This window comes from Oncorhynchus keta, unplaced genomic scaffold (assembly GCF_023373465.1).
Source record: "Oncorhynchus keta strain PuntledgeMale-10-30-2019 unplaced genomic scaffold, Oket_V2 Un_contig_23839_pilon_pilon, whole genome shotgun sequence".
Classification (NCBI taxonomy): Eukaryota; Metazoa; Chordata; class Actinopteri; order Salmoniformes; family Salmonidae; genus Oncorhynchus; species Oncorhynchus keta.
The window spans coordinates 2,855-21,271 of NW_026283597.1; the positions used below are offsets into that span (position 1 = coordinate 2,855).

Below are 18,417 nucleotides of genomic sequence, written 5' to 3' on the forward strand. Positions count from 1 at the left end.
TATAGAGCTAGGTCAGGGTCTGGGTCTGATCCCACTCCTAGATATTGAGCTAGGTCAGGGTCTCTGTTATCCCACTCCTAGATATAGAGCTAGGTCTGGGTCTCTGTTATCCCACTCCTAGATATTGAGCTAGGTCAGGGTCTCTGTTATCCCACTCCTAGATATTGAGCTAGGTCAGGGTCTGGGTCTGATCCCACTCCTAGATATTGAGCTAGGTCAGGGTCTGGGTCTGATCCCACTCCTAGATATTGAGCTAGGTCAGGGTCTGGGTCTGATCCTCCTAGATATTGAGCTAGGTCAGGGTCTGGGTCTGATCCCACTCTAGATAGTGAGCTAGGTCAGGGTCTGGGTCTGATCCCCACTCCTGAATTGAGCTAGGTCAGGGTCTGGGTCTGATCCCACTCCTAGATAGTGAGCTAGGTCAGGGTCGGGGTCTCTGTTATCCCCACTCCTAGATATAGAGCTAGGTCAGGGTCTCTGTTATCCCACTCTAGATATAGAGCTAGGTCAGGGTCTCTGTTATCCCACTCCTAGATATTGAGCTAGGTCAGGGTCTGATCCCACTCCTAGATATTGAGCTAGGTCAGGGTCTGGGTCTCTGTTATCCCACTCCTAGATATTGAGCTAGGTCAGGGTCTCTGTGATCCCACTCCTAGATATTGAGCTAGGTCAGGGTCTCTGTTATCCCACTCCTAGATATTGAGCTAGGTCAGGGTCTCTGTTATCCCACTCCTAGATATTGAGCTAGGTCAGGGTCTCTGTTATCCACTCCTAGATATTGAGCTAGGTCAGGGTCTCTGTTATCCCACTTAGACATGATGGTCAGGCTCTCTCTCTTATCCCCCTCATCCCCTCCTCTCTCTTCCCTCCCCTCATCTCTCTCTTCCCTCCCCCCTCATCCCCTCCTCTCTCTTCCCTCCCCTCATCCCCTCCTCTCTCTTCCCTCCCCTCATCCCCTCCTCTCTCTTCCCTCTCCCTCATCCCCTCCCTCTCTCTTCCCTCCCCCTCATCCCCTCCTCTCTCTTCCCTCCCCTTATCCCCTCCCTCTCTTCCCTCTCCCTCATCCCCTCCTCTCTCTTCCCTCTCCCTCATCCCCTCCTCTCTCTTCCCTCTCCCTCATCCCCTCCTCTCTCTTCCCTCCCTCATCCCTCCTCTCTCTTCCCTCCCCTCATCCCCTCCTCTCTCTTCCCTCCCCCTCATCCCCTCCTCTCTCTTCCCTCCCCCTCATCCCCTCTCTCTTCCCTCATCCCCTCCTCTCTCTTCCCTCTCCCTCCCATCCCCCTCCCTCTCTCTTCCCTCCCCCTCATCCCCTCCTCTCTCTTCCCTCTCCCCTCATCCCCCCTCCTCTCTCCCTTCCCTCTCCTCTTCATCCCCATCCCCTCCTCTCTCTTCCCTCCCCCTCATCCCCTCCTCTCTCTTCCCTCCCCCTCCTCCCCTCCTCTCTCTTCCCTCCCCCTCATCCCCTCCTCTCTCTTCCCTCTCCCTCATCCCCTCCTCTCTCTTCCCTCTCCCTCATCCCCTCCTCTCTCTTCCCTCCCCTCATCCCTCCTCTCTCTTCCCTCCCCTCATCCCTCCCCTCCTCTCCCTCATCCCCTCCTCTCTCTTCCCTCTCCCTCACCCCCTCCTCTCTCTTCCCTCTCTCTCATCCCCTCCTCTCTCTTCCCTCTCCCTCATCCCCTCCCTCTCTCTTCCTTCCCCCTCCACCATCCCTCAACTTAGTGGAGGAAACCTCCTGTTTACTTCAGTGTTTAGTGAGTGATTGTGTGTGTGTGTGTTTGTGTGTGTGTGTGTGTTTGTTCAGACCTTAATAACTCTCTCCATCACCATGGAAACTTCTTTCTCCACGCTGTTGAATTGGCTGGTTAGACCAATCAGCTGCTTCCTCACGTGATGCACCTTCCTGTACAGGAGATAAACACACTATTGATACACCGCGCGTACACACACACATACACACACACCTTCCATACATATATATACACACACACACACACACACACACACACACACACACACACACACACACACACACACACACACACACACACACACACACACACACACACACACACACACACACACACACACACACACAGGCAGGGAGTTAGATGTCAGACATACAGGGTTGCTTAGCAGCAGGGAGTTAGTTATCAGAACAGTCAGACATACACGGTTGCTTAGCAGCAGGGAGTTAGTTATCAGAACAGTCAGACATACAGGGTTGTAGCAGCAGGGAGTTAGTTATCAGAACAGTTAGACATACAGGGTTGCTTAGCAGCAGGGAGTTAGTTATCAGAACAGTCAGACATACAGGGTTGCTGAGCAGCAGGGTTAGTTATCAGAACAGTTAGACATACAGGGTTGAGCAGCAGGAGTTAGTCAGAACAGTCAGACATACAGGGTTGCTTAGCAGCAGGGAGTTAGTTATCAGAACAGTCAGACATACAGGGTTGCTTAGCAGCAGGGAGTTAGTTATCAGAACAGTTAGACATACAGGGTTGCTTAGCAGCAGGGAGGTAGTTATCAGAACAGTCAGACATACAGGGTTGCTTAGCAGCAGGGAGTTAGTTATCAGAACAGTCAGACATACAGGGTTGCTGAGCAGCAGGGAGTTAGTTATCAGAACAGTCAGACATACAGGGTTGCTTAGCAGCAGGGAGTTAGTTATCAGAACTCAGACATCAGGGTTGCTTAGCAGCAGTTAGTTATCAGAACAGTCAGACATACAGGGTTACCTTCCTTTACAAGACAGAGTTAGTCATCAGAACAGTCAGATACAGGGTTGCTTAGCAGCAGGAGGTAGTTATCAGAACAGTCAGACATCAGGGTTGCTGAGAAGCAGGGAGTTAGTTATCAGAACAGTCAGACATACAGGGTTGCTGATAGGGTGCTCTCCTTCATCTACAGAACACACTGACCTCATCTGATACCATCCTTCATCTACAGAACACACTGACCTCATCTGATATCATCCTTCATCTACAGAACACACTGACCTCATCTGATACCTTCCTTCATCTACAGAACACACTGACCTCATCTGATACCTTCCTTCATCTACAGAACACACTGACCTCATCTGATACCTTCCTTCATCTACAGAACACACTGACCTCATCTGATACCTTCCTTCATCTACAGAACACACTGACCTCATCTGATACCATCCTTCATCTACAGAACACACTGACCTCCTCTGATACCTTCCTTCATCTACAGAACACACTGACCTCATCTGATACCTTCCTTCATCTACAGAACACACTGACCTCATCTGATACCATCCTTCATCTACAGAACACACTGACCTCATCTGATACCATCCTTCATCTACAGAACACACTGACCTCATCTGATACCTTCCTTCATCTACAAAACACACTGACCTCATCTGATACCTTCCTTCATCTACAGAACACACTGACCTCATCTGATACCTTCCTTCATCTACTGACCTCATCTGATACCTTCCTTTACAAGACAGACAGACTGATCTCATCTGATACCTTCCTTTACAAGACAGACAGACTGATCTCATCTGATACCTTCCTTTACAAGACAGACTGACCTCATCTGATACCTTCCTTCATCTACAGAACACACTGACCTCATCTGATACCATCCTTCATCTACAGAACACACTGATCTCATCTGATACCTTCCTTTACAAGACAGACTGACCTCATCTGATATCATCCTTCATCTACAGAACACACTGATCTCATCTGATACCTTCCTTTACAAGACAGACTGACCTCATCTGATATCATCCTTCATCTACAGAACACACTGACCTCATCTGATACCTTCCTTCATCTACAGAACACACTGACCTCATCTGATACCATCCTTCATCTACAGAACACACTGACCTCATCTGATACCATCCTTCATCTACAGAACACACTGACCTCATCTGATACCTTCCTTCATCTACAGAACACACTGATCTCATCTGATACCTTCCTTCATCTACAGAACACACTGATCTAATCTGATACCTTCATCTACAGAACACACTGACCTCATCTGATACCTTCCTTCATCTACAGAACACACTGACCTCATCTGATACCATCCTTCATCTACAGAACACACTGACCTCATCTGATACCTTCCTTCATCTACAGAACACACTGACCTCATCTGATACCTTCCTTCATCTACAGAACACACTGACCTCATCTGATACCTTCCTTCATCTACAGAACACACTGACCTCATCTGATACCTTCCTTCATCTACAGAACACACTGACCTCATCTGATACCATCCTTCATCTACAGAACACACTGACCTCATCTGATACCTTCCTTTACAAGACAGACTGACCTCATCTGATACCTTCATCTACAGAACAGACTGACCTCATCTGATACCTTCCTTTACAAGACACACTGATCTCATCTGATACCTTCCTTCATCTACAGAACACACTGACCTCATCTGATACCTTCCTTCATCTACAGAACACACTGACCTCATCTGATACCATCCTTCATCTACAGAACACACTGACCTCATCTGATACCTTCCTTCATCTACAGAACACACTGACCTCATCTGATACCTTCCTTTACAAGACAGACTGACCTCATCTGATACCTTCCTTCATCTACAGAACACACTGACCTCATCTGATACCTTCCTTTACAAGACAGACTGATCTCATCTGATATCATCCTTCATCTACAGGACACACTGACCTCATCTGATACCTTCCCTTTACAAGACAGACTACAGAACACACTCTCATCTGATACCATCCTTCATCTACAGAACACACTGACCTCATCTGATACCTTCCTTCATCTACAGAACACACTGACCTCATCTGATACCTTCCTTCATCTACAGAACACACTGACCTCATCTGATATCATCCTTCATCTACAGAACACACTGACCTCATCTGATACCATCCTTCATCTACAGAACACACTGACCTCATCTGATACCATCCTTCATCTACAGAACACACTGACCTCATCTGATACCTTCCTTCATCTACAGAACACACTGACCTCATCTGATACCTTCCTTCATCTACAGAACACACTGACCTCATCTGATACCTTCCTTCATCTACAGAACACACTGACCTCATCTGATACCTTCCTTTACAAGACAGACTGACCTCATCTGATACCTTCCTTCATCTACAGAACACACTGACCTCATCTGATACCTTCCTTCATCTACAGAACACACTGACCTCATCTGATACCTTCCTTCATCTACAGAACACACTGACCTCATCTGATACCTTCCTTCATCTACAGAACACACTGACCTCATCTGATACCTTCCTTCATCTACAGAACACACTGACCTCATCTGATACCTTCATCTACAGAACACACTGACCTCATCTGATACCTTCCTTCATCTACAGAACACACTGACCTCATCTGATACCTTCCTTCATCTACAGAACACACTGACCTCATCTGATACCTTCCTTTACAAGACAGACTGATCTCATCTGATATCATCCTTCATCTACAGAACACACTGATCTCATCTGATACCTTCCTTCATCTACAGAACACACTGATCTCATCTGATACCTTCCTTCATCTACAGAACACACTGACCTCATCTGATATCATCCTTCATCTACAGAACACACTGACCTCATCTGATACCTTCCTTCATCTACAGAACACACTGACCTCATCTGATACCTTCCTTCATCTACAGAACACACTGACCTCATCTGATACCTTCCTTCATCTACAGAACACACTGATCTCATCTGATACCTTCCTTCATCTACAGAACACACTGACCTCATCTGATACCTTCCTTCACCTACAGAACACACTGACCTCATCTGATATCATCCTTCAATTACGGGACACTTACCTCATCCACTCCTCGCTCTTAGAGATGAAGAGGCGGTACTTCATGGCACACTCCTCTGTAAACAGAGACCTGGCCTTGGTGGCATGGAACACCAGCTTCTGTCTGTTAGAGGAGCATTATATTATTACTATACTGTAACCAGAGACCTGCCCTTGGTGGCATGGAACACCAGTCTGTTAGAGGAGCATTATATTATTACTATACTGTAACCAGAGACCTGCCCTTGGTGGCATGGAACACCAGTCTGTTAGAGGAGCATTATATTATTACTATACTGTAACCAGAGACCTGTCCTTGGTGGCTTGGAACACCAGCTTCTGTCTGTTAGAGGAGCATTATATTATTACTATACTGTAAACAGAGACCTGCCCTTGGTGGCCAGCTTCTGTTAGAGGAGCATTATATTATTACTATACTGTAACCAGAGACCTGGCCTTGGTGGCTTGGAACACCAGTCTGTTAGAGGAGCATTATATTATTACTATACTGTAACCAGAAGATACACACTGTCTGTGAAATTGGGGAATTGAGGATAGAGGAGGACTAATGTTGGGGTTGAGGAGCAGATCTGTCATCATGGATAGAGGAGGACTAATGTTGGGGTTGAGGAGCAGATCTGTCATCATGGATAGAGGAGGACTAATGTTGGGGTTGAGGAGCAGATCTGTCATCATGGATAGAGGAGGACTAATGTTGGGGTTGAGGAGCAGATCTGTCATCATGGCTAGAGGAGGACTAATGTTGGGGTTGAGGAGCAGATCTGTCATCATGGATAGAGGAGGACTAATGTTGGCGGTTGAGGAGCAGATCTGTCATCATGGATAGAGGAGGACTAATGTTGGGGTTGAGGAGCAGATCTGTCATCATGGATAGAGGAGGACTAATGTTGGGGTTGAGGAGCAGATCTGTCATCATGGATAGAGGAGGACTAATGTTGGGGTTGAGGAGCAGATCTGTCATCATGGATAGAGGAGGACTAATATTGGGGTTGAGGAGCAGATCTGTCATCATGGATAGAGGAGGACTAATGTTGGGGTTGAGGAGGAGATCTGTCATCATGGATAGAGGAGGACTAATGTTGGGGTTGAGGAGCAGATCTGTCATCATGGATAGAGGAGGACTAATGTTGGGGATGAGGAGCAGATCTGTCATCATGGATAGAGGAGGACTAATGTTGGGGATGAGGAGCAGATCTGTCATCATGGATAGAGGAGGACTAATGTTGGGGTTGAGGAGGAGATCTGTCATCATGGATAGAGGAGGACTAATGTTGGGGTTGAGGAGCAGATCTGTCATCATGGATAGAGGAGGACTAATGTTGGGGTTGAGGAGCAGATCTGTCATCATGGATAGAGGAGGACTAATGTTGGGGTTGAGGAGCAGATCTGTCATCATGGATAGAGGAGGACTAATGTTGGGGTTGAGGAGGAGATCTGTCATCATGGATAGAGGAGGACTAATGTTGGGGTTGAGGAGCAGATCTGTCATCATGGATAGAGGAGGACTAATGTTGGGGTTGAGGAGGAGATCTGTCATCATGGATAGAGGAGGACTAATGTTGGGGTTGAGGAGCAGATCTGTCATCATGGATAGAGGAGGACTAATGTTGGGGTTGAGGAGGAGATCTGTCATCATGGATAGAGGAGGACTAATGTTGGGGTTGAGGGAGGAGATCTGTCATCATGGATAGAGGAGGACTAATGTTGGGGTTGAGGAGGAGATCTGTCATCATGGATAGAGGAGGACTAATGTTGGGGTTGAGGAGCAGATCTGTCATCATGGATAGAGGAGGACTAATGTTGGGGTTGAGGAGCAGATCTGTCATCATGGATAGAGGAGGACTAATGTTGGGGTTGAGGAGCAGATCTGTCATCATGGATAGAGGAGGACTAATGTTGGGGTTGAGGAGCAGATCTGTCATCATGGATAGAGGAGGACTAATGTTGGGGTTGAGGAGCAGATCTGTCATCATGGATAGAGGAGGACTAATGTTGGGGTTGAGGAGCAGATCTGTCATCATGGATCATCAGGTCACCAGAATAAGTCCCTGGATATTTATTGAAATGAGCATCAACCTCATCACTGTGCATCTCCACCACCATTATTCCTATAGTATACCTGTCCTATAGTATACCTGTCCTACAGTATATCTGTCCTACAGTGTATCTGTCCTACAGTATATCTGTCCTACAGTATATCTGTCCTACAGTATATCTGTCCTACAGTATATCTGTCCTTCAGTATATCTGTCCTACAGTATATCTGTCCTTCAGTATATCTGTCCTACAGTATATCTGTCCTTCAGTATATCTGTCCTACAGTATATCTGTCCTACAGTATATCTGTCCTACAGTATATCTGTCCTACAGTGTATCTGTCCTACAGTGTATCTGTCCTACAGTATATCTGTCCTACAGTATATCTGTCCTACAGTGTATATGTAGCCTAATAAACTGCATGGTCGTGGGAAGACCACACGCCATTTAATCACGTGACTCCAAGTTGACTATCATTGCTATGCAGACGACACACAATTAATCTTCTCCTTTCCCCCTTCTGATGACCAGGTGGCGAATCGCATCTCTGCATGTCTGGCAGACATATCAGTGTGGATGACGGATCACCACCTCAAGCTGAACCTTGGCAAGACGGAGCTGCTCTTCCTCCCGGGGAAGGACTGCCCGTTCCATGATCTCGCCATCACGGTTGACAACTCCATTGTGTCCTCCTCCCAGAGCGCTAAGAACCTTGGCGTGATCCTGGACAACACCCTGACGTTCTCAACTAACATCAAGGCGGTGTCCCGTTCCTGTAGGTTCAGGCTCTACAACATCCGCAGAGTACGACCCTGCCTCACACAGGAAGCGGCGCAGGTCCTAATCCAGGCACTTGTCATCTCCCGTCTGGATTACTGCAACTCGCTGTTGGCTGGGCTCCCTGCCTGTGCCATTAAACCCTACAACTCATCCAGAACGCCGCAGCCCGTCTGGTGTTCAACCTTCCCAAGTTCTCTCACGTCACCCCGCTCCTCCGCTCTCTCCACTGGCTTCCAGTTGAAGCTCGCATCTGCTACAAGACCATGGTGCTTGCCTACGGAGCTGTGAGGGGAACGGCACCTCAGTACCTCCAGGCTCTGATCAGGCCCTACACCCAAACAAGGGCACTGCGTTCATCCACCTCTGGCCTGCTCGCCTCCCTACCACTGAGGAAGTACAGTTCCCGCTCAGCCCAGTCAAAACTGTTCGCTGCTCTGGCCCCCAATGGTGGAACAAACTCCCTCACGACGCCAGGACAGCGGAGTCAATCACCACCTTCCGGAGACACCTGAAACCCCACCTCTTTAAGGAATACCTAGGATAGGATAAGTAATCCTTCTCACCCCCCTTTAAGATTTAGATGCACTATTGTAAAGTGACTGTTCTACTGGATGTCATAAGGTGAATGCACCAATTTGTAAGTCGCTCTGCATAAGAGCGTCTGCTAAATGACTTAAATGTAAATGTAAATGTGATGGTTGTTATATCACTGTGCATCTCCACCACCCTGTCAGGACATGTCTCCATCAGGCCTGTCAGGACATGTCTCCATCAGGCCTGTCAGGACATGTCTCCATCAGGCCTGTCAGGACATGTCTCCATCAGGCCTGTCAGGACATGTCTCCATCAGGCCTGTCAGGACATGTCTCCATCAGGCCTGTCAGGACATGTCTCCATCAGGCCTGTCAGGACATGTCTCCATCAGGCCTGTCAGGACATGTCTCCATCAGGCCTGTCAGGACATGTCTCCATCAGGCCTGTAAGGACATGTCTCCATCAGGCCTGTAAGGACATGTCTCCATCAGGCCTGTCAGGACATGTCTCCATCAGGCCTGTCAGGACATGTCTCCATCAGGCCTGTCAGGACATGTCTCCATCAGGCCTGTCAGGACATGTCTCCACCAGGCCTGTCAGGACATGTCTCCATCAGGCCTGTCAGGACATGTCTCCATCAGGCCTGTCAGGACATGTCTCCATCAGGCCTGTCAGGACATGTCTCCATCAGGCCTGTCAGGACATGTCTCCATCAGGCCTGTCAGGACATGTCTCCATCAGGCCTGTCAGGACATGTCTCCATCAGGCCTGTCAGGACATGTCTCCATCAGGCCTGTCAGGACATGTCTCCATCAGGCCTGTCAGGACATGTCTCCATCAGGCCTGTCAGGACATGTCTCCATCAGGCCTGTCAGGACATGTCTCTATCAGGCCTGTCAGGACATGTCTCCATCAGGCCTGTCAGGACATGTCTCCATCAGGCCTGTCAGGACATGTCTCCATCAGGCCTGTCAGGACATGTCTCCATCAGGCCTGTCAGGACATGTCTCCATCAGGCCTGGATGTCAACCTGGTCAGTGGGACAGAAAAGACGGACCTACTTGTCAAATTTGTGTATTTGTTCCTCGTTGTACGGCAGACGTCTCTCAGCCTTGTCCTTCTTAAACTGGTGGTAGATGGCTGTAATGGAGTCCAGGAGAACCTTGATCCTCTCAACACTGAGACAGAGAGAGAAAACCATGTGAGTGTTAGACGGCTGAAAGGAGCTGTGGAACTCATGTGTGGCTTGAGGAGCAACATTAGTCCACAGATGTTGGATATTCCTCTCAGACTCTGTTTGTGTATAGAGATACAGGTATACTGTATCCTGGTAACATTTAGTATCTCTCTAGGTTACGGTGTGATCTCTGTAAGTACACTGTAACCTGGTAACCTGGTAACATTTAGTATCTCTCTAGGTTACGGTGTGATCTCTGAAGTACACCGTAACCTGGTAACATTTAGTATCTCTCTCGGTTACGGTGTGATCTCTGAAGTATACTGTAACCTGGTAACATTTAGTATCTCTCTAGGTTACGGTGTGATCTCTGAAGTACACTGTAACCTGGTAACATTTAGTATCTCTCTAGGTTACGGTGTGATCTCTGAAGTACACTGTAACCTGGTAACATTTAGTATCTCTAGGTTACGGTGTGATCTCTGAAGTATACTGTAACCTGGTAACATTTAGTATCTCTCTAGGTTACGGTGTGATCTCTGAAGTATACTGTAACCTGGTAACATTTAGTATCTCTCTAGGTTACGGTGTGATCTCTGAAGTATACTGTAACCTGGTAACATTTAGTATCTCTCTAGGTTACGGTGTGATCTCTGAAGTACACTGTAACCTGGTAACATTTAGTATCTCGGTGTGATCTCTAGGTTACATTAGTATCTCTAGGTTACGGTGTGATCTCTGAAGTACACTGTAACCTGGTAACATTTAGTATCTCTCTAGGTTACGGTGTGATCTCTGAAGTATACTGTAACCTGGTAACATTTAGTATCTCTCTAGGTTACGGTGTGATCTCTGAAGTATACAGTAACCTGGTAACATTTAGTATCTCTCTAGGTTACGGTGTGATCTCTGAAGTACACTGTAACCTGGTAACATTTAGTATCTCTAGGTTACGGTGTGATCTCTGAAGTATACTGTAACCTGGTAACATTTAGTATCTCTCTAGGTTACGGTGTGATCTCTGAAGTATACTGTAACCTGGTAACATTTAGTATCTCTAGGTTACGGTGTGATCTCTGAAGTATACTGTAACCTGGTAACATTTAGTATCTCTCTAGGTTACGGTGTGATCTCTGAAGTATACAGTAACCTGGTAACATTTAGTATCTCTCTCGGTTACGGTGTGATCTCTGAAGTACACTGTAACCTGGTAACATTTAGTATCTCTAGGTTACGGTGTGATCTCTGAAGTATACTGTAACCTGGTAACATTTAGTATCTCTCTAGGTTACGGTGTGATCTCTGAAGTATACTGTAACCTGGTAACATTTAGTATCTCTCTAGGTTACGGTGTGATCTCTGAAGTACACTGTAACCTGGTAACATTTAGTATCTCTCTAGGTTACGGTGTGATCTCTGAAGTATACTGTAACCTGGTAACATTTAGTATCTCTCTAGGTTACGGTGTGATCTCTGAAGTATACTGTAACCTGGTAACATTTAGTATCTCTCTAGGTTACGGTGTGATCTCAGAAGTATACTGTAACCTGGTAACATTTAGTATCTCTCTAGGTTACGGTGTGATCTCAGAAGTACACTGTAACCTGGTAACATTTAGTATCTCTCTAGGTTACGGTGTGATCTCTGAAGTACACTGTAACCTGGTAACATTTAGTATCTCTCTAGGTTACGGTCTGATCTCTGAAGTACACTGTAACCTGGTAACATTTAGTATCTCTCTAGGTTACGGTGTGATCTCTGAAGTATACTGTAACCTGGTAACATTTAGTATCTCTCTAGGTTACGGTGTGATCTCAGAAGTACACTGTAACCTGGTAACATTTAGTATCTCTCTAGGTTACGGTGTGATCTCTGAAGTACACCGTAACCTGGTAACATTTAGTATCTCTCTAGGTTACGGTGTGATCTCTGAAGTACACCGTAACCTGGTAACATTTAGTATCTCTCTAGGTTACGGTGTGATCTCTGAAGTACACTGTAACCTGGTAACATTTAGTATCTCTCTAGGTTACGGTGTGATCTCTGAAGTACACTGTAACCTGGTAACATTTAGTATCTCTCTAGGTTACGGTGTGATCTCTGAAGTACACTGTAACCTGGTAACATTTAGTATCTCTCTAGGTTACGGTGTGATCTCTGAAGTACACTGTAACCTGGTAACATTTAGTATCTCTCTAGGTTACGGTGTGATCTCTGAAGTACACTGTAACCTGGTAACATTTAGTATCTCTCTAGGTTACGGTCTGATCTCTGAAGTACACTGTAACCTGGTAACATTTAGTATCTCTCTAGGTTACGGTGTGATCTCTGAAGTATACTGTAACCTGGTAACATTTAGTATCTCTCTAGGTTACGGTGTGATCTCTGAAGTACACTGTAACCTGGTAACATTTAGTATCTCTCTAGGTTACGGTGTGATCTCTGAAGTACACTGTAACCTGGTAACATTTAGTATCTCTCTAGGTTACGGTGTGATCTCTGAAGTACACTGTAACCTGGTAACATTTAGTATCTCTCTAGGTTACGGTGTGATCTCTGAAGTATACTGTAACCTGGTAACATTTAGTATCTCTCTAGGTTACGGTGTGATCTCTGAAGTATACTGTAACCTGGTAACATTTAGTATCTCTCTAGGTTACGGTGTGATCTCTGAAGTACACTGTAACCTGGTAACATTTAGTATCTCTCTAGGTTACGGTGTGATCTCTGAAGTATACTGTAACCTGGTAACATTTAGTATCTCTCTAGGTTACGGTGTGATCTCTGAAGTATACTGTAACCTGGTAACATTTAGTATCTCTCTCGGTTACGGTGTGATCTCTGATGTACACTGTAACCTGGTAACATTTAGTATCTCTCTAGGTTACGGTGTGATCTCTGATGTACACTGTAACCTGGTAACATTTAGTATCTCTCTAGGTTACGGTGTGATCTCTGAAGTACACTGTAACCTGGTAACATTTAGTATCTCTCAAGTACACTGTAACCTGGTAACATTTAGTATCTCTCTAGGTTACGGTGTGATCTCTGAAGTACACTGTAACCTGGTAACATTTAGTATCTCTCTAGGTTACGGTGTGATCTCTGAAGTACACTGTAACCTGGTAACATTTAGTATCTCTCTAGGTTACGGTGTGATCTCTGAAGTACACCGTAACCTGGTAACATTTAGTATCTCTCTAGGTTACGGTGTGATCTCTGAAGTACCCTGTAACCTGGTAACATTTAGTATCTCTCTAGGTTACGGTGTGATCTCTGAAGTACACTGTAACCTGGTAACATTTAGTATCTCTCTAGGTTACGGTGTGATCTCTGAAGTATACTGTAACCTGGTAACATTTAGTATCTCTCTAGGTTACGGTGTGATCTCTGAAGTATACTGTAACCTGGTAACATTTAGTATCTCTCTAGGTTACGGTGTGATCTCTGAAGTACACTGTAACCTGGTAACATTTAGTATCTCTCTAGGTTACGGTGTGATCTCTGAAGTACACTGTAACCTGGTAACATTTAGTATCTCTCTAGGTTACGGTGTGATCTCTGAAGTACACTGTAACCTGGTAACATTTAGTATCTCTCAAGTACACTGTAACCTGGTAACATTTAGTATCTCTCTAGGTTACGGTGTGATCTCTGAAGTACACTGTAACCTGGTAACATTTAGTATCTCTAGGTTACGGTGTGATCTCTGAAGTATACTGTAACCTGGTAACATTTAGTATCTCTAGGTTACGGTGTGATCTCTGAAGTATACTGTAACCTGGTAACATTTAGTATCTCTAGGTTACGGTGTGATCTCTGAAGTATACTGTAACCTGGTAACATTTAGTATCTCTCTAGGTTACGGTGTGATCTCTGAAGTATACAGTAACCTGGTAACATTTAGTATCTCTCTAGGTTACGGTGTGATCTCTGAAGTACACTGTAACCTGGTAACATTAGTATCTCTCTAGGTTACGGTGTGATCTCTGAAGTATACTGTAACCTGGTAACATTTAGTATCTCTCTAGGTTACGGTGTGATCTCTGAAGTACACTGTAACCTGGTAACATTTAGTATCTCTCTAGGTTACGGTGTGATCTCTGAAGTACACTGTAACCTGGTAACATTTAGTATCTCTCTAGGTTACGGTGTGATCTCTGAAGTATACTGTAACCTGGTAACATTTAGTATCTCTCTAGGTTACGGTGTGATCTCTGAAGTACACTGTAACCTGGTAACATTTAGTATCTCTCTAGGTTACGGTGTGATCTCTGAAGTACACTGTAACCTGGTAACATTTAGTATCTCTAGGTTACGGTGTGATCTCTGAAGTACACTGTAACCTGGTAACATTTAGTATCTCTCTAGGTTACGGTCTGATCTCTGAAGTACACTGTAACCTGGTAACATTTAGTATCTCTCTAGGTTACGGTGTGATCTCTGAAGTATACTGTAACCTGGTAACATTTAGTATCTCTCTAGGTTACGGTGTGATCTCAGAAGTACACTGTAACCTGGTAACATTTAGTATCTCTCTAGGTTACGGTGTGATCTCTGAAGTACACTGTAACCTGGTAACATTTAGTATCTCTCTAGGTTACGGTCTGATCTCTGAAGTACACTGTAACCTGGTAACATTTAGTATCTCTCTAGGTTACGGTGTGATCTCTGAAGTATACTGTAACCTGGTAACATTTAGTATCTCTCTAGGTTACGGTGTGATCTCAGAAGTACACTGTAACCTGGTAACATTTAGTATCTCTCTAGGTTACGGTGTGATCTCTGAAGTACACCGTAACCTGGTAACATTTAGTATCTCTCTAGGTTACGGTGTGATCTCTGAAGTACACTGTAACCTGGTAACATTTAGTATCTCTCTAGGTTACGGTGTGATCTCTGAAGTACACTGTAACCTGGTAACATTTAGTATCTCTCTAGGTTACGGTGTGATCTCTGAAGTACACTGTAACCTGGTAACATTTAGTATCTCTCTAGGTTACGGTGTGATCTCTGAAGTATACTGTAACCTGGTAACATTTAGTATCTCTCTAGGTTACGGTGTGATCTCTGAAGTACACTGTAACCTGGTAACATTTAGTATCTCTCTAGGTTACGGTCTGATCTCTGAAGTACACTGTAACCTGGTAACATTTAGTATCTCTCTAGGTTACGGTGTGATCTCTGAAGTATACTGTAACCTGGTAACATTTAGTATCTCTCTAGGTTACGGTGTGATCTCTGAAGTACACTGTAACCTGGTAACATTTAGTATCTCTCTAGGTTACGGTGTGATCTCTGAAGTACACTGTAACCTGGTAACATTTAGTATCTCTCTAGGTTACGGTGTGATCTCTGAAGTACACTGTAACCTGGTAACATTTAGTATCTCTCTAGGTTACGGTGTGATCTCTGAAGTATACTGTAACCTGGTAACATTTAGTATCTCTCTAGGTTACGGTGTGATCTCTGAAGTATACTGTAACCTGGTAACATTTAGTATCTCTCTAGGTTACGGTGTGATCTCTGAAGTACACTGTAACCTGGTAACATTTAGTATCTCTCTAGGTCACGGTGTGATCTCTGAAGTATACTGTAACCTGGTAACATTTAGTATCTCTCTAGGTTACGGTGTGATCTCTGAAGTACACTGTAACCTGGTAACATTTAGTATCTCTCTAGGTTACGGTGTGATCTCTGAAGTATACTGTAACCTGGTAACATTTAGTATCTCTCTAGGTTACGGTGTGATCTCTGAAGTATACTGTAACCTGGTAACATTTAGTATCTCTCTCGGTTACGGTGTGATCTCTGATGTACACTGTAACCTGGTAACATTTAGTATCTCTCTAGGTTACGGTGTGATCTCTGATGTACACTGTAACCTGGTAACATTTAGTATCTCTCTAGGTTACGGTGTGATCTCTGAAGTACACTGTAACCTGGTAACATTTAGTATCTCTCTAGGTTACGGTGTGATCTCTGAAGTATACTGTAACCTGGTAACATTTAGTATCTCTCTAGGTTACGGTGTGATCTCAGAAGTACACTGTAACCTGGTAACATTTAGTATCTCTCTAGGTTACGGTGTGATCTCTGAAGTACACTGTAACCTGGTAACATTTAGTATCTCTCTAGGTTACGGTGTGATCTCTGAAGTACACCGTAACCTGGTAACATTTAGTATCTCTCTAGGTTACGGTGTGATCTCTGAAGTACCCTGTAACCTGGTAACATTTAGTATCTCTCTAGGTTACGGTGTGATCTCTGAAGTACACTGTAACCTGGTAACATTTAGTATCTCTCTAGGTTACGGTGTGATCTCTGAAGTATACTGTAACCTGGTAACATTTAGTATCTCTCTAGGTTACGGTGTGATCTCTGAAGTATACTGTAACCTGGTAACATTTAGTATCTCTCTAGGTTACGGTGTGATCTCTGAAGTACACTGTAACCTGGTAACATTTAGTATCTCTCTAGGTTACGGTGTGATCTCTGAAGTATACTGTAACCTGGTAACATTTAGTATCTCTCTAGGTTACGGTGTGATCTCTGAAGTACACTGTAACCTGGTAACATTTAGTATCTCTCTAGGTTACGGTGTGATCTCTGAAGTACACTGTAACCTGGTAACATTTAGTATCTCTCTAGGTTACGGTGTGATCTCTGAAGTACACTGTAACCTGGTAACATTTAGTATCTCTCTAGGTTACGGTGTGATCTCTGAAGTACACTGTAACCTGGTAACATTTAGTATCTCTCTAGGTTACGGTGTGATCTCTGAAGTATACTGTAACCTGGTAACATTTAGTATCTCTCTAGGTTACGGTGTGATCTCTGAAGTACACCGTAACCTGGTAACATTTAGTATCTCTCTAGGTTACGGTGTGATCTCTGAAGTATACTGTAACCTGGTAACATTTAGTATCTCTCTAGGTTACGGTGTGATCTCTGAAGTATACTGTAACCTGGTAACATTTAGTATCTCTCTAGGATACGAAAACATGTGTTACCCTTTGGGGCAGCGTTATCAGAAAAGCACAGCATTGATTTGCACTGCCACGCAAGACGATACATGTCGGTTTCACCACAGGATTTGAGCTCCACGGATAAATGATTGGGACTGTATTAGTGATTTAAATAGTTGGACGGCTCACAACTTCCTCCAGCTAAATGAAGAGGAGACCGACGTACTTATTGTTGGAGCCGAAGCACAGAGAATCTGGCTGTACATTTTAATTCACGGCCAATAAATCATTTTACATTCTGAACTCAATTTAAAAAAGCAGGCATTAGGAAGGTGAACAAAATAGCTTTTCACCACCTGAGGAACATTGCTAATGTGAGGCTGTTTTTCTCTCAGGCTGATACAGAGAGACTCATCCGTGCTTTGACTACAAACAGGCTTGACGACTGTGATGCTCTCCTGTCTGGTTACCCAAGGAAGACAACAGGCTTGATGACTGTGATTCCCTCCTGTCTGGTTACCCAAGGAAGACAACAGGCTTGACGACTGTGATGCTCTCCTGTCTGGTTACCCAAGGAAGACAACAGGCTTGACGACTGTGATGCCCTCCTGTCTGGTTACCCAAGGAAGACAACAGGCTTGATGACTGTGATGCTCTCCTGTCTGGTTAACCCAAGGAAGACAACAGGCTTGACGACTGTGATGCTCTCCTGTCTGGTTACCCAAGGAAGACAACAGGCTTGACGACTGTGATGCTCTCCTGTCTGGTCAACCCAAGGAAGACAACAGGCTTGACAACTGTGATGCCCTCCTGTCTGGTTACCCAAGGAAGACAACAGGCTTGACGACTGTGATGCTCTCCTGTCTGGTCTACCCAAGGAAGACATCAGGCTTGACGACTGTGATGCCCTCCTGTCTGGTTACCCAAGGAAGACAACAGGCTTGACGACTGTGATGCCCTCCTGTCTGGTTACCCAAGGAAGACAACAGGCTTGACGACTGTGATGCCCTCCTGTCTGGTTACCCAAGGAAGACAACAGGCTTGACAACTGTGA

The 18,417-nt window shown here is 45.1% G+C and overlaps 1 protein-coding gene and 1 long non-coding RNA gene across 3 annotated transcripts in view; one reads left to right on the top strand and one right to left on the bottom strand.

Annotated features, from left to right (window-relative positions):
- Positions 1–1,783: 1,783 nt before the first annotated feature.
- The window catches only part of LOC127921842 (serine/threonine-protein kinase TBK1-like), a gene marked incomplete at its 5' end in the record, with an annotated part of 51,621 nt that continues 34,987 nt past the window's right edge, over positions 1,784–18,417 (bottom strand). Inside the window, 3 exons of the mRNA XM_052505429.1 lie at positions 1,784–1,900; positions 5,869–5,970; positions 10,280–10,396. Of these exons, the coding sequence (XP_052361389.1) occupies positions 1,798–1,900; positions 5,869–5,970; positions 10,280–10,396 (322 nt within the window). The remainder of the gene's footprint in view (positions 1,901–5,868; positions 5,971–10,279; positions 10,397–18,417) is intronic.
- Positions 12,860–17,361, top strand: LOC127921841 (uncharacterized). 2 transcript variants are annotated; one of them, XR_008109728.1, is made up of 3 exons: positions 12,860–13,221; positions 16,078–16,191; positions 17,275–17,361. It is a non-coding gene; the product is annotated as an uncharacterized LOC127921841 (long non-coding RNA). The 2 variants fall into 2 exon arrangements; XR_008109727.1 differs by lacking the exon at positions 17,275–17,361 and adding an exon at positions 16,705–17,001.